At 44.2% G+C, this 16,173-nt stretch overlaps 1 protein-coding gene across 23 annotated transcripts in view; it reads right to left on the reverse strand.

Moving 5' to 3' along the window:
- Window positions 1–16,173, reverse strand: part of LOC137423285 (MYND-type zinc finger-containing chromatin reader ZMYND8) — a 273,708-nt gene that overhangs the window by 102,981 nt on the left and 154,554 nt on the right. For all 23 annotated transcript variants that reach the window (XM_078774428.1, XM_078774425.1, XM_078774421.1 and 20 more), the window contains one exon: window positions 10,543–10,798. In XM_078774428.1, the coding sequence (XP_078630554.1) occupies window positions 10,543–10,798 (256 nt within the window). The remainder of the gene's footprint in view (window positions 1–10,542; window positions 10,799–16,173) is intronic.

The following is a 16,173-nucleotide window of genomic DNA, read 5'->3' on the forward strand; positions in this document are numbered from 1 at the left end:
AATTCACTGAAACCACAGCAGTGATATGAAGCTTGCCAAAGTTGTCAAATGCCATTATCCAGTGAAGGTTCTCCCACATCAGGCTGATCTCAACAGCATTGAATAATAAGTGATAGTGCAGAGAGTTCAACCTTGATATAGTCATCAATTCAACTTCAAATGCTTGCCATGTGTTTATAGTATACAACAACAACAACAACATGCATTTTAAGGCCATTTTCCCTGCTAGAGCGGGGGTTAGCCTTGCGGTCCCCATGACAATCTTCTCCATTTTGCCCTATTTTCTGCATCTCTCCTTGTTAACCCCCTTGCCCGCATTTCTTCTTCCACCATCTTTAGCCAAGTCTTTCTCGGTCTTCCCCGTCCTCTACTTCCTTCTACATCAATTTCCATCACTCTTCTCAACCAGTCACTTTCATCCTTCCTCAACACATGACCAAACCATCTCAGCCTGTTCCTCTTCACAGCATCAATCACAGGCAATATTCCCATCATCTTTCGCAATTCATCATTTGTCTTCCTCTCTCTCAACGATACTCCGCACATCCATCGAACCATTCGCATTTCCACCCTTTCCAGCCTTCGTTGCTGCTCTACGTTCATTACCCATGTCTCGCTCCCATAAATCATAACACTTCTCACACATGCAGCATACACCTTTCCCTTCAGTTTCAGCGACACTCTCCTCCTCATCAGCACGCCACTCAGTTCCCGAAACTTCTTCCATGCACATCTCACTCGAGCAACCGTTGCCGAGTCTGATCCACCTTCTCCATTCAGCATGTCTCCGAGGTAGCAAAATGTTTTCACACCTTCCAGCTTCAGGCCGTCTCCAAGATCCAACTCAACATTTCCTCCATCTGCAGCTCCCTCTGTGCACACCTTACATTTGAATGTAGCTGCCACACTGGTAAATGACCCTCTCAGACCACTACATTTTTGATGAACCCACTCAGCGCACATTGTACATTGAATGGAGTTCACTCCGACACCCTTCCTGCACACAGCACACGGCCACTTCCCAGTTCTTTCCACCTCACCACATGCTTTACCACTTGCACATGTGTTTATAGTATGATCAACACAAACAATCTTTGACTGTATTTGATATGTGACTTTGGTCACATAGGTGACATCTGAGAAGCAATAAATTTATTCATATGGCCTCTCCCAGAAGCTTGAGTGACCCTAACTCTAACAGTAAATATGCAGTCATGCCAGATCCCCCAGCCTGTATCTGTTCTCTTTGTAACTGGCTTTGTAGCCACATGTTTGTTGTCATCAGCGGATGGGCCAGTGTAACTTTTCCAAGATCATTGGAATCTCACGCGCTGAAGCTGAGTCTCTGGGTCTATCACTCCACCATCGCAGACAGGTTGATGGTCTCTCTGTCTTCTACCACCACCTTTCTGGTCTTGCACCCTCTCTTTTCGTGCTTTGTCCCCCCCCCCCCCCCCCCCCACACCCAGGTTTCTGCAGGGCTCACCCAGTCCACCATCAACCCCCTTCTGGTGAATCTACAAATTGAATCTACAAAATCTACAATCTATACTTAAATCTACAAACCGCTCACTTGGCTGCGCTTGGATGGGTTTGAGGGTTGTAGAGTAGCAGCTGAAACCCGAATCCTATCCAGGTTCCTCCTGATGACTCCAATGCAGCATTTGGTTTTCCGTTTCACTACCTAAATCCAGGATTCACTGCGCACATCCACTCATTTGTTCCTCTTTTCTCCCGCCTGTGGAACCAACTTCCACATCCTCTTCAACCTCGTTCTTCCCTCTAGGGCTTCAAGCCAGCTGTTCACCACCATCTCCGATTGACCCCATTCCAAAACCATGATCTTTTCTACCCTTGTTAACCACTCCCAAATCCCTCCTCTTTACAATTTTACAGTTTTCCCTCCTTGGAGTTTCCTTCTGTATCCATCTTGTACACCCCATGCATCCTCTGTGTCCATCTTGTCCACACCATACATGTGTGTTTCCGTCCTGTTCTTGTGTTACTTCCTGATTCGTTCAGTTTTACTAGTTCTTCCATGCGCCTCGACTATGTATACAAAAACATAGGGTCACTCATCTGGTAGAATAAACAGTATACTACACTGACTAAAGGTATTTTAAACCAATTTCAATGGTTGCTAGAAGACAGGGCAGCATGTAGAATCATACTAACATATAAATAATAAGACTTCAAACAAACAAACAAAAAAATACCTATTTTGGGGGGCGGTGTGTCTTCTTCATACCTGTGTATGTATCTGTGTCCTTCGGCTTCCACCCCCCCGCCCCACCCCCCACCCCGTATACCTCCTGACCGCAATTCTCCTAATGCCTTGAAATTATTTTTTTTAATGCCGGCAACAAACGTTGGAACATCACTGCTGATGAATGGAACGTTGTGATCAAGTTTCATTGGAATTGTATGTGCAGTTTCTTAAAAGAAAGCAAATGCCTATTTTTTGGAAGGGGGGGGGGGGGGTTTAACCTGGATCCACTTTGACCCCCGGTAGACCCCTTTAGACCCCGATATTTTTAATGCCGTGAACAAACTTTAGTCACAACATAACAAAACGAATTTCTTCCAAATGTTGTCACAATCCCATCAGTGGTTTCGGAGAAGAAGTTCCAAGTGTTTACGGACGGACGGACGGACTGCATAATGTCCCCTGAACTTCGTTCCAGTTGAGCTAAAAATCACTGCTCTTGCATCTTCATGCCATGCGGTGATCATAACTACCAAGTTTGGTGAATTTCTGCTTAACATAAGAGGATCAGATAACGTGATGGACAGACAGAAGGACGGATAGACAGACAGACAGACAGACAGACTGAGCTAATTACAATATCCTCCTTTTTTTTTTTTTTTCAAAAAGCGTGGAGAGAGTTACACATCCTTGTTTACATCTTTTAAAATCTCCAACGACATGAAGAGCATGCCATCGTCAATAGAGACACTGCTAATGATACCAAGGTAATACTCCTGAAGAATCTTCAATAAGTTATCGGGGTATCCATACTTCTACAAAGCTGCCACAATCCATATCTACCCACAGTATCAAAGGTTTTGGTAAAGTCTATAAAGATGACATACAAAGGCTGCTGTTGCTCACTACAGTACATTTGTCTTGAATATGGTGTATTGAGAATATCATGTGTAGAATGCCTTTGCCATGTAGAGTAGAGCCCATCAGCATTTTCACTAAGATGTCTCCTGTTATACGAGTTGTTAATCTATCTTTATCAAAATATTTTCCAGTACTTTGCCAACAATGGATAGAAGGGTGATGCCTCTACAATATGACACCTGTGTCTTTCCTCAATCCCTAATGCTAGTAGTATGAAGTACACAGAAGTGCAGTTAAATGGCTATTCTTTTCTGTTGAAGGTGTGGGGTTTCTTCATCTTGTTCTAACTGACTGGGCCTCCTTGAAATCAGCCTCTATCATTTTGAATGTGTCCTTCCGCCTCCACACCCCCCCCCCCCCCCCCCCACCTCGTATACCTCCTGACCGCAATTCTCATAATGCCTTGAAAAAAAAAAATTGGGGAGGGGGGGGGCGGTGTGTCTCTGCCACCTCTCTCTATGGTCCAGTGTCTCCTTGGACTTAACCAATCATTCATTTTTATTACTCGTACACCCGCTCCATATGGGAGTGCCAGGATGGGTCATGTTATTATCCTTTATGGGGTGTGTATATATATATATATATATATATATTGCAGTAGATGCAGGATTGGCTCCGTTTCTGTGGGATACGTGAAAAGCATATAATGCCTCAATAACGTTGAGGGTGTGTTCAGTTACAAAGTTTCTTGTAGAGCGCTTGCCAGGTAGCTTAAGCACTCAAGCAAGCATTCCATTAGAAACCGTTGATAAAGAATGGCTGGCTTGGCAAGCGCTAGTTAGCTGCTTGGTAACTGGACACACCCCAGGTTTCCTCCTTTTCAGTTTAGTGTTAAACAGCAATAGCGACTGTTTCAAAAGGTACTGCATCTTTAGGGTTTTTTTATTTGGTTTTTTTTTTACTTCCAGTAGCGGTGCCCTACAATACGCCAAAATAAGCTATTTATACATGTTCACACTGTGTTTGAACAAAGTAAAACCCCCTTGGAGAAAAGGGGTATTATCAGCATTAATATTGTTTTGTAATAACATTAATATTATGCTATTATCATTAGTGTTGTTATTACCACCGTCCACCAAAGGTAGTGCAGGTTTTGTTTTTGCCCCTGTCTGTTTGTTTGTGTGCAGCATATCTTAAAATGTTATGGACGGATTCGGATGAAATTTGGTGTAAAGTTTGGATGTGTGACAAGGACGAATTGACGATCTGAATCCGGATCCGGATACGAGAGTTTTTTTTAATTTCCAAAGTGATTCTTCACCATTGAGTGTTAGGACCAAAAACGATATATAGCATGATATCTCAAAAAGTTGTGGACGAGTTATGATAAAACATGGTGGACAGGTTGGTAAGGTGACAAGAACAAGCCGAATAAATTTTGGTTCAGGTCCGAATCCAGACCCGGCTCATCCGTGGGATACAAAACGTAAACTAATCAGGCTGGCAGATGTATGCGCTCTACCGAGTGCCCTTCTAGTTACTTTTGTTTTTAGAAGCAGCCATGGAAAAACACCACAATATCTTAACACAGACTTACACCTTAACACGGATTTCACACAAGGTGGGAGGAGGGCAAATTAAGTCGCTACAACCTCCATTGTTTGACCAGCGTGTGATCTTTCTGTTAAGTTTGGTTGAGATTGGATAAGTAATGACTGAATGTATCATTGTCAAAAAAACACCAAACTGCATATTTTAGTCTGATGACCTCCGGTGATACACTTGACATGTATAATTATTTCAATATTCACACCTCTGGATATGAGTGCTATTCATCAAACCACATTGCTTTGTTCCTCGAATGCACCACGAAATTGTAAAGGGTAAGATTGTGCAGAGGAACTATTGACCAATTGGTTCCAGCACATATTCTAGCAAGCTGGGTATGACTACAATTTGATATCATGCAAGTTTTACAATTCAAAGCATGTCAAAGTATCTTTTGGATACTAATTCTGGATGTAATCGTTGGCTTACACTAAGCCAATGACAAAGTGACATTGAAGTTGAACTCGCCAACAATCTTAGATCTCACAATGGGCCAGTAATTGAGGCTTTGCACCAGGTGCTTGAGTGGTTCTTTGTTAGAATTTATCTAATGGTGCTGTCTATAGAAATTCATTCATTCAACAGTAATCGTGTGATCCGCCACCACACCTTTAAATTAATACAGTAGTCCACTATCCACCATACATGTAACCAATATAAAATATTTTCTCATGAACATCTGTTATGAACATGAACTATGTTTGATCTGTGTGAATGTGCTTAATATTCTTCGGCAAAAGTTTTGGTGGAAACGTAATAAACGTCATCTATTCATACACCTGCATTAAACAGTGTATTTGCATTGCTGATCACGTGCCTGACATCTGTCTCAGTCTCATGTTCATGTAGCTCGTCTGGTCAACACTAGCAGGTTTAAATATTGGTTTCAGAACCAGATCAAGCTGGCAGAAAACTTCCTTGGCCCATTTAGTAGTCGCCAAAAACAAACATCGTTGCAACATCCACAATCCGTGGGTGAGGGTCATACCTTGCAAAACAATCATGGCCGTGCTTCATACAGGACAAGTGCTGTGCTTTCAGTGTGTATTTACACTAGATGGAAGCCCAGTTTGAGATCACCACATTCGTAAAATTATGCTAACAGCCAATCATAGACAAGGCTTGAAGTAGAATGAAGAACTAGTCTTGCTGGTAAAGGTTAATGTCTGTCTGCATTGGTGGACAGGTAGAACAGTGGATGAAATCAACAGGACGTCAATGGAGTTATGCTAATCACTGTAGGAAGCAAGGAGAAGCTGACGTTTTGGGGGTTAACCCTTCACCAGAGCAAAAAACGGTTAACTCCCGAAATGAAGGGTTAACGCCTTTTTTGCTCCTCTGACCAAGGGTCAAGGGTGTGTACCCCGGTTTAGAATAGGTACACCGTATCCCTGCATGCCGTAAGAGGTGACTAAAGGGGTTGGCGTCAGGAAGGGCATCCGGCCATAAAAACATTGCCTCAAAAAGAGAACCATGACAATTACGACTACATATGGGCAGGGTACAGCCCGAAGTACCCCGTGGGGGACCCCACTCCCTCTCGTCAAAACTCAAGGAGGGGAACCCGATCGAAGCAAGGGTGGAAATCATTCCATTTATGATGACGAAACGTCTGATGCTGGACGTGGAGATCGGTTTCTGAGGTTTGGGACATGGAATGTAGGGACAATGACAGGGAGATCAGGAGAAGTGGTGGAAGTATTGGTCAGAAGAAGAGTGGACATATGTTGTGTGCAGGAGACGAGATGGAAGTGAGGTGGTGTGAGAATGGTGAAGGGTAGGCAGGGACAGAAATACAAGTTTGTGTGGCAAGGGTGCCCGGAGGGCGTGAATGGTGTTGGTGTCCTGTTTTCTGAGGAGTTTGTAGACAGTGTGGTGAGTGTGACTAGAGTGAGTGAAAGGTTGATGATGGTGAAAATGATGATTGGAAAGCTCTTGGTGAACATCATCTCGGGATATGCTCCGCAGGTTGGTCGGAGCGATGAAGACAAGGACAAGTTCTGGTGTGCTATAGAGAAGCTGATGGAAAACGTGAAAGATGAGGAAGTTGTTGTGGTAGGAGGAGACCTAAATGGACATGTGGGAAGGAGTATGGATGGTTTTGAGGGAGTTCATGGGGGTTACGGATATGGTGTGAGAAATGGAGAAGGTGAAAGGATTTTGGAGTTTGCTGATGGAGCTGATTTGTTGATTTGTAATACTCAGTTCCAGAAAGAGGATAATAAGCTTGTTACATACACGTCAGGTGGGTCGACGACAACCGTTGACTAACTGCTGGTGCGTAGGCGAGATAGGGGGCACCTCCGGGACACAAAGGTGATCCCGGGGGAGGAGGCTGTTTCACAGCACCACTTGGTTGTCTGCGACATAAGGGTGAAAGGTGCGAGGAGGGCTCGGCGGGTGAAGTACCAACCGAGAATGAAGGTTGAAAGAGGTGACAGTGAGGGAGGCATTAAAAGAGAGGCTGAGTATGGTAGAGGATGATGTGGTTGAGCTTGAAAGTGGTTGGATGTCAATGAAAGATAGTCTGTTGGGAGCCGTTGGTGAGGTATGTGGATGGACAAAAGGACCACAGAGGCACTCGGAAACATGGTGGTGGGATGATGAAGTTGGAAAGAAGATTGACGAGAAGAGGAAGAAGTTCAAGGAGTGGCAGAAGTCGAAGGGTATGGGGGCAGAAAAGGCAGAGTATGAAAGTTATAAGGCAGCCAAGAAGGCTGCAAAGAAAGAGGTAGCAAAGGCACAGGAGGCTTGTAGGAAAATGTTCGGAGAACGCTTGGATTTGGAAGAGGGTCAGAGAGCGGTATTCAGGATTGCAAAGCAGATAGTGAAAGAGAGGTGTGATGTGATGGGGGTGAGTTGCTTGAAGGATGAAGTGGGACAAATCGTTGTGGACCCAGATGGAATTAAAGGAAGATGGAAGAGATATATGGAAATACTGTTGAATGCAGAGAATGAATGGGATGGCAACATAGAGGGTAACCCAGTTTTAGGACCGGCAGAGAAGATAAACGAGAAGGAAGTTGAGGAAGCGATAAAAGCAATGAAGAGTAGAAAAGCAGGAGGGCCGACGGGAGTTGTGGGAGATATGTTGAAGGCAGCGGGAAATTGGGGTGTGAAGAGAATGACAGAGATCTGCAATCTGGTGGTGAAAGAAGGCCGCATTCCAGTGGATTGGGAACCGAGTACCCTCGTCCCTCTATACAAGGGGAAAGGTGACCCACTGGACTGCGGCTCGTATCGAGCGATAAAGTTATTGGAGCATGGAATGAAGGTATTGGAAAGGGTGTTGGAGAGGAGGATATGGAAGAAAGTGAAGATTGACGAAATGCAGTTTGGATTTATGCCAGGAAGAGGAACGACAGACGCGCTTTTTATTGTGAGGCAGTTGCAGGAGAAGTATATGGAGAAGAGGAAGAAGTTGTTTCTTGGGTTTGTTGATCTGGAGAAAGCATTCAATAGGGTTCCACGTGAAGTAGTGACATGGGCATTGAGGAAGTTAGGAGTGGAGGAATGGTTGATCAGAGTAGTGATGGCAATGTACAACAGAGCGCGCACAGCTGTAAGGACGAAGGACGGGAACAGTGGTGAGTTTGAGGTGAAGGTGGGAGTGCATCAGGTGTCGGTACTAAGTCCACTACTATTTGTAGCTGTGATGGAGGTGCTGGCTCAGAACGCAAAGGAGGGTTTACCGTGGGAGTTGTTGCATGCAGATGATCTGGTGTTGATTGCAGAAAGTATGGATGGACTGAAGGAGAAGATGAACAAGTGGAAGGAATGTATGGAGACAAAAGGTCTGAAGGTGAATATCGGAAAAACGAAGGTGATGGCAAGTGGTAAAGCATGTGGTGAGGTGGAAAGAACTGGGAAGTGGCCGTATGCTGTGTGCAGGAAGGGTGTTGGAGTGAATTCCATTCAATGTACAATGTGCGCTGAGTGGGTTCATCAAAAATGTAGTGGTTTGAGAGGGTCATTAACCAGTGTGGCAGCTACATTCAAGTGTAAGGTGTGCACAGAGGGAGCTGCAGATGGAGGAAATGTTGAGTTGGATCCTGGAGATGGCGTGAAGCTGGAAGGTGTGAAAACATTTTGTTACCTAGGAGACATGCTGAATGGAGAAGGTGGATCAGATTCGGCAACGGTTGCTCGAGTGAGATGTGCATGGAAGAAGTTTCGGGAACTGAGTGGCGTGCTGACGAGGAGGGGAGTGTCGTTGAAGCTGAAGGGAAAGGTGTGTGCTGCATGTGTGAGAAGTGTTATGATTTATGGGAGTGAGACATGGGTAATGAACGTAGAGCAGCAACGAAGGCTGGAAAGGGTGGAAATGCGAATGGTTCGGTGGATGTGTGGCAGGGGCGGATCCAGGGGGGGGGTGCAGGGCGTGCGCACCCCCCCCCTTCGATCCAGGATGAGGGTGCAGGCCGTGCGAATCTGCTGAACTGTTGGACCAGGGAAGAACACAAGGAACTGCAGAAACTTCCAAGAACGCACGAAATGCCGTTTCTGATGATCAATTTTTTTTAATTTCCTGGCGGAGGACCCCCAGACCCCCTTATCCCCCCCCCCAAGCACTATAGTTTCATGTCATGCACCCCCCCCCCCCCCCCCCCCCCGTCTTGAAATTCCTGGATCCACCCCTGCGTGGAGTATCGTTGAGAGAGAGGAAGACAAATGAAGAATTGCGAAAGATGATGGGAATAGAGCCTGTGATGGATGCTGTGAAGAGAAACAGTTTGAGATGGTTGAGGAAGGATGAAAGTGACTGGTTGAGAAGAGTGATGGAAATGAATGTAGAAGGAAGTAGAGGACGGGGAAGACCGAAAAAGACTTGGCTAAAATGGTCGAAGAAGAAATGCGGGCAAGGGGGTTAACAAGGGGAGATGCAGAAAATAGGGCAAAATGGAGAACATTGTCATGGGGACCGCAAGGCTAACCCCCGCTCTTGCAGGGAAAATGGCCTTTAAATGCCTGTTGTTGTTGTTGTTGACCAAGGGTCAACATCTGAAACGTAAGCTTCGCCTTGCTTCCCATTTTGGTTAGCCTACTTCGATCAATGTCCTGTTGATTTCATCCATAGACAAGACTTATTTAATGCCATATTCGATTATTCGTCAATTCTGTCTACATATTGCCACAAACCGCAATCAGTATCAAGGTTAGTTATAGATTTACACTTTTTCTGAGGAAAAAAAGAATGGCTCTCATCTTCGACGTCACGACGTCGACCAAGACGCATCCTCCCACATCATTACATCATTTTACATACTTGTACCAAGTTTGATTTCAATCCCTGCAGCTGTTCTCAAGTATCACATTTTTACCTGACATGACATCTGATCTTTGACGCTGAAATCCAATCAGTTCGTCTTTGCATCATAAATGCACTTATACCATGCTTGGTCAAAATCCCATCACTGGTTCCCAAGTTAGCGCAGTGACAGAATTTTTACCTAACGGAACCTCTGACCTTTGACCTATTGACCGCATAATCTAATCTGTTTATTTTTACATCATTATACATACTTGTACCAAATCTGCCTGCTTCGGCCATTGCGCCACTGTCAATATGATACTCCAACTTGCTCTTCCATGTGATGGCTATTTATGTAAAAAAACAAACAAAAAAAAAAAAACATTCTGCATGTCTATCTGTGTATGTAAGAATTCACATCATGTAGGATAGCTTCACCCTATGGCTAATGCTCCTGTGCCCCCATAAGATAGTCTTAATGATGTAAAAAGCCTTGCTGTCTGTCGCATCAGCCATTTTAGTTTTTAATTGTAACACCAAAGGCAAGTGGTCACAATCATGAATCAAGTTAATGACCGAACCATATACCTTTACATTTGTATAATATGGTACTCACTTAGCCCAGCCTTTGCCTGTGGAAATTCCTTTTTCCGGGGTGATGGATCAGGAGTTCGAACCTGCTTGGGACTCTTTCCAGTGCTAAACTCCCTGCGGGGGGAGGCCTTTTCTCCTTCATCTCCCAAGTCGATAACCAGCTCATTGTCTGAATCAACATCAAGATCAAGGTCAAGGGAAGGTGGTGGAGATGTGGTTTGCTCGTGCAATGCCTCTCTTGACTTCTTTTCATCCTCATCAATTATTGACTGACCATTCTACAGTAGAACAAGATGACAAATGTGGGTCACATGTGATCACCGATCCTTCCTACACAACATGTTATATGAACAATGACTTCCACAGATGAGGACATAACATTAGATCATATGAAAGATCTCCATCTTCTACCCAGTTACAAAGTTTTCTGGATTTCTGTTTTTACCCTTTATTTTTGGTGCAAAAGCAGTGTCGTAACACAGCTGTGCCAATTGGGAAGAACCTAGTAAGTAATAAAACCATGCAAGAAAATTGCAATGAAACGGTGTCCAGGATGAGAAAATTGCACATTCAACATCAATAATTTGACTGAACAACAGAAGCTCACATGATAGTCACATGACAATTATTTGGCATTATGATTGGCTGAGAAACTTAGTTTTTCATGTGAAGTAGACTTGCTGGTTTTATCACGATAAGATCAATAAAACATTTTTTTTATTTCAATGTGGATGTTTGAGAAGTTCAGAAATCACATAGTAATTATCAACATACATCAAATAATTTTGAATAAATATAGACCAACGAGGTGTACCGAAATCAAAAAAGGCAGAGAAAGCCTACATCCCCTTTCAAATTTTTCACCTTTTGTTGCCTTATAGCCTGGAATTAGATCAGATCCTTATAGCCTTATAGCCTGGAATAAAATAAATCAGACTTTTCCACCTTTATTTAAACACTAAGTCCAAAACTTCCAAGTGAAAAGCAAATTCTACATATTTCAGAAAATTAATTTAAAAATACAAAACTAGCTTATCTTGGTAGGATAAGTGTCCACCCCCCTTATAATAGCAATTGTAAATTAGCTCAGGTGTAGCCAATCACCTTCAAAATCACACAACAAGTTAATTGGCCTCCACCTGTGTTAAATTGTAGTGACTGATTATTTCAGAATAAAATCAGCTGTTCCTATAGGTTTCCTCTAAGCCTGGTCGGAGGCTTAACGGTTAGGGTGCCAGCTTGGGATCCTAGGATCCTGGGCTTGAATCCCGGTTGATCACTGAATTAACGCCGGGGGGGTTGACTCAGCCTGTCATCCTTCTGAGGTCGGCAAATTTAGTACCCGCTCACTGGTACTTCCCTGTGTGTCACAAGAGGCGACTAACAGGGTTGGCGGGAAAATGCAGGAGAATCGGTCAGACACGGTTATGGTGCCAGCTTGGGATCCTGGGTTTGAATCGCGGTCGATCGCTGAATTAAGCCAGGGGGGTTGACCCAGCCTGCCATCCTTCTGAGGTCGGGAAAATTGAGTACCAGCTCACTGGTAATTCCCTGTGTGTCACAAGAGGGGACCAACAGTGTTGGCGACAGGGAGGGCATCCAGCCGTAAAACATTGCTTCAAAAAGGGTACCACGGTGCCCAATAAAGGCCAACCCCTGCCCTGCGGGGAAAAATGGCCTCAAAAGGCGGTTCCTATAGGTTTCCTCTCCTGGGTAGTGCATTTCACAGCAAAGACTCAACCTTGAGCACCAAGGAGCTTTGAAAAGATCTCCGGGATAAAGTTGTGGAAAGGCACAGATCAGGGGATGGGTATAAAAATATTTTGAAGGCCTTGAACATCCCTTGGAGCACAGTCAAGACAATTATTAAGAAGTGGAAGGTGTATGGTACCACCAAGACCCTGCCTAGATCAGGCCACCCCTCCAAACCGGATGACCAAGCAAGAAGGAGACTGATCAGAGGGGCCACCAAGAGGCCAATGGCAACTTTGAAAGAGCTACAGGCCTTTATGGCAAAGACTGGTCACTGTGTGCATACAACAACAACAACATGCATTTTAAAAGGCCATTTTCGCTGCTAGAGCGGGGGTTAGCCTTGCGGTCCCCATGACAATCTTCTCCATTTTGCCCTATTTTCTGCATCTCTCCTTGTTAACCCCCTTGCCCGCATTTCTTCTTCCACCATCTTTAGCCAAGTCTTTCTCGGTCTTCTCCGTCTTCTACTTCCTTCTACATTCATTTCCATCACTCTTCTCAACCAGTCACTTTCATCCTTCCTCAACACATGACCAAACCATCTCAACCTGTTCCTCTTCACAGCATCAATCACAGGCTCTATTCCCATCATCTTTCGCAATTCATCATTTGTCTTCCTCTCTCTCAACGATACTCCGCACATCCGTCGAACCATTCGCATTTCCACCCTTTCCAACCTTCGTTGCTGCTCTACGTTCATTACCCATGTCTCGCTCCCATAAATCATAACACTTCTCACACATGCAGCATACACCTTTCCCTTCAGCTTCAACGACACTCCCTCATCATCAGCACGCCACTCAATTCCCGAAACTTCTTCCATGCACATCTCACTCGAGCAACCGTTGCCGAGTCTGATCCACCTTCTCCATTCAGCATGTCTCCGAGGTAGCAAAATGTTTTCACACCTTCCAGCTTCACACCGTCTCCAAGATCCAACTCAACATTTCCTCCATCTGCAGCTCCCTCTGTGCACACCTTACATTTGAATGTAGCTGCCACACTGACCCTCTCAGACCACTACATTTTTGATGAACCCACTCAGCGCACATTGTACACTGAATGGAGTTCACTCCGACACCCTTCCTACACAAAGCACAGGGCCACTTCCCAGTTCTTTCCACCTCACCACATGCTTTACCACTTGCCATCACCTTCGTCTTTCCGATATTCACCTTCAGACCTTTTGTCTCCATACATTCCTTCCACGTGTTCATCTTTTCCTTCAGTCCATCCATACTTTCCGCAATCAACACCAGATCATCTGCATACAACAACTCCCATGGTAAACCCTCCTTTACATTCTGAGCCAGCACCTCCATCACAGCTACAAATAGTAGTGGACTTAGTACCGACCCCTGATGCACTCCCACCTTCACCTCAAACTCACCACTGTTCCCGTCCTTCGTCCTTACAGCTGTGCGCGCTCTTTTGTACATTGCCATCACTACTCTGATCAACCATTCCTCCACTCCTAACTTCCTCAATGCCCTTCATATGCTACACAATTCTACACAATTTATAAAGGCTTTTCTGAAATACGAATTATGATGTGGTTTAATACATGACATGGAATGACACTGCCCTCATGTGGAGATGATTGGAATAGCACATATGTCTATCTTTGTCTCTGCCTCTCTGTCTAACTCTCTCTGTATCTCTCCATCTCCCTGTGTCTTTCTTTCTCTCTCTTTGTCAACAACAATTGACAACTGTATCCTAAGCACTCCACAAGTCTGGCCTGTACGGTAGGGTGACAAGAAGAAGTATACTTGATAATTGACAACATCAACAATGTTGTATTGACAACAATTGAATTGTGACAACAATATCCTAAGCACTCCACAAGTCTGGCCTGTACGGTAGGGTGACAAGAAGAAGTAATTACTCAAGAAAGCCCACCTTGAGTCCTGTTTGAGGTATGCAGAAAAACACTCCGGAGATTCTGAAGCCATGTGGTAAAACGTTTTGTGGGCTGACGAAACCAAGATGAAACTTTTTCGCTTAAATGCAAAACGTTATGTTTGGTGCAAGCCAAACAAAGCACATTAACCAAAGAACACCATCCATACTGTGAAGAATGGTGGTGGCAGCATCATGTTATGGGGATGTTTCTCATCATCAAGGACTGGGGCACTTGTCAGGATAGAAGGGAAAATGGATGGAGCAAAATACAGGAGAATCATTGAGGAAAATCTGCTATCCTCTGCAAGAAAGCTGAAATTGGGACAGAAGTTCACCTTTCAGCATGAAAATGACCCGAAGCACACAGACAAAGCTACACTGGAGGCTACGGATCAAAAAGATACAGCTGTGGTCAAAAATATTGGCACCCTTGCACCTTTTTCAAATAATGCACCATTTCTTCCAGAAAATTGTTGAAATTAAAATATATTTTGGTATCCACAAATGTATTTATTTGGTTTGCAGTGGAACAAAACAAAAAAAGCTGAACATTTAAACTAAATCTTAACTTATTCCACACACAAATCCTAAAATGGCACGGTCAATATTATTGGCACCTTTTAGAGGTTGTTAGAAATAATTAGATTTCAAGCAGGTGTTTCTCCTTTACTTTGGAATTGAACTCACCTGTGGTGAGTTGCAGGTGCCTGCAATATAAAAATCACTCATTCAACCAGTTTGAATAGAGAAAAGCAGTCATTCTGCTGTTTTGTGTCACTGTGTGTACCGCAATGAGCATGGAGAAAAGAAAGAAAACCAGAGAATTGTCTGAGGAGGTCAGACACAAGATTGTAGCAAAGCATGGACAATCTCAAGGCTACAAGTCCATCTACAGAGACCTTGATGTTCCTGTGTTTACTGTACGCAATGTTATCAGGAAGTTTAAGGCCCATGGCACTGTAGCCAACCTCCATGGACGTGGCTGCAAGAGAGAACTTGATCGAAGATTGCAGTGAAGGATTGTTCAAATGGTGGAGAAAGCACCTCGATCAACTGCCAAACAGATTCAAGCTGACCTTAAGACACAAGGTACGACAGTTTCAACCTGCACCATCCATCACCAACTCAATGAAAGGGGGTTCTATGGTGGGAGACCCAGGAGGAACCCACTGCTGCGAAAGCCCGACTGGAGTTTGCCAAAACATACCTGAACAAGCCAAAATCCTTCTGGGAGAATGCCCTGTGGACAGACAAGACCAAATTAGAGCTCTTTGGTAAAGCACATCATCTCTATGTTTACTCTAGTTTCTCTAAGAAAACTAAATGAAGCCATCAAAGAAAAGAACACCTTCTCTACAGTCAAACACGGAGGAGGTTCAGTGATGGATTGGGGTTGCTGTGCTGCCTCTGGCACTGGGTGCCTTGAATGTGTGCACGGCATCATGAAATCAGGAGATTACCAAGGCGTTTTGGACGCAATGTTTAACCAAGTGTCAGAAAGCTGGGTCTTTGTCGAAGGTCATGGGTCTTGCAGCAGGAAAATGACCCCAAACACACTTCAAAAAGCACCCATGAATGGTGCAAGACAAAACGCTGGACTGTTCTGATGTGGCCAGCAATGAGTCCGATCTAAATCCCATTGAACACCTGTGGGGAGATCTGAAAACAGCAGTTGGGAGAAGGCACCCTTCAAATCTGGAAGAACTGGAGCAGTTTGCACAAGACGAGTGGGCCAACCTGCCAGTAGAGAGGTGTAGGAAGCTCATTCATGGCGATAGGAAGCGCTTGACTGCAGTTATTTTGTCGAAAGGCTGTGCTACCAAATATTAAGTCTCGGGTGTCAATAATTTTGTCCATGCCATTTCTTTTTATTTTCTGATTTAAAAGGATATATTAAGTTCTGAATCAAAAGCAAAGGTTCTGTAATATTAACAGTGAAATAAAGAATTGTGGAGACCAAATACTTTTGTCAACTTCAACTTATTTTTGGAGA

The sequence above is a fragment of the Myxine glutinosa genome, chromosome 3, assembly GCF_964187855.1.
Source record: "Myxine glutinosa chromosome 3, kmMyxGlut1.1, whole genome shotgun sequence".
NCBI classification, from domain to species: Eukaryota; Metazoa; Chordata; class Myxini; order Myxiniformes; family Myxinidae; genus Myxine; species Myxine glutinosa.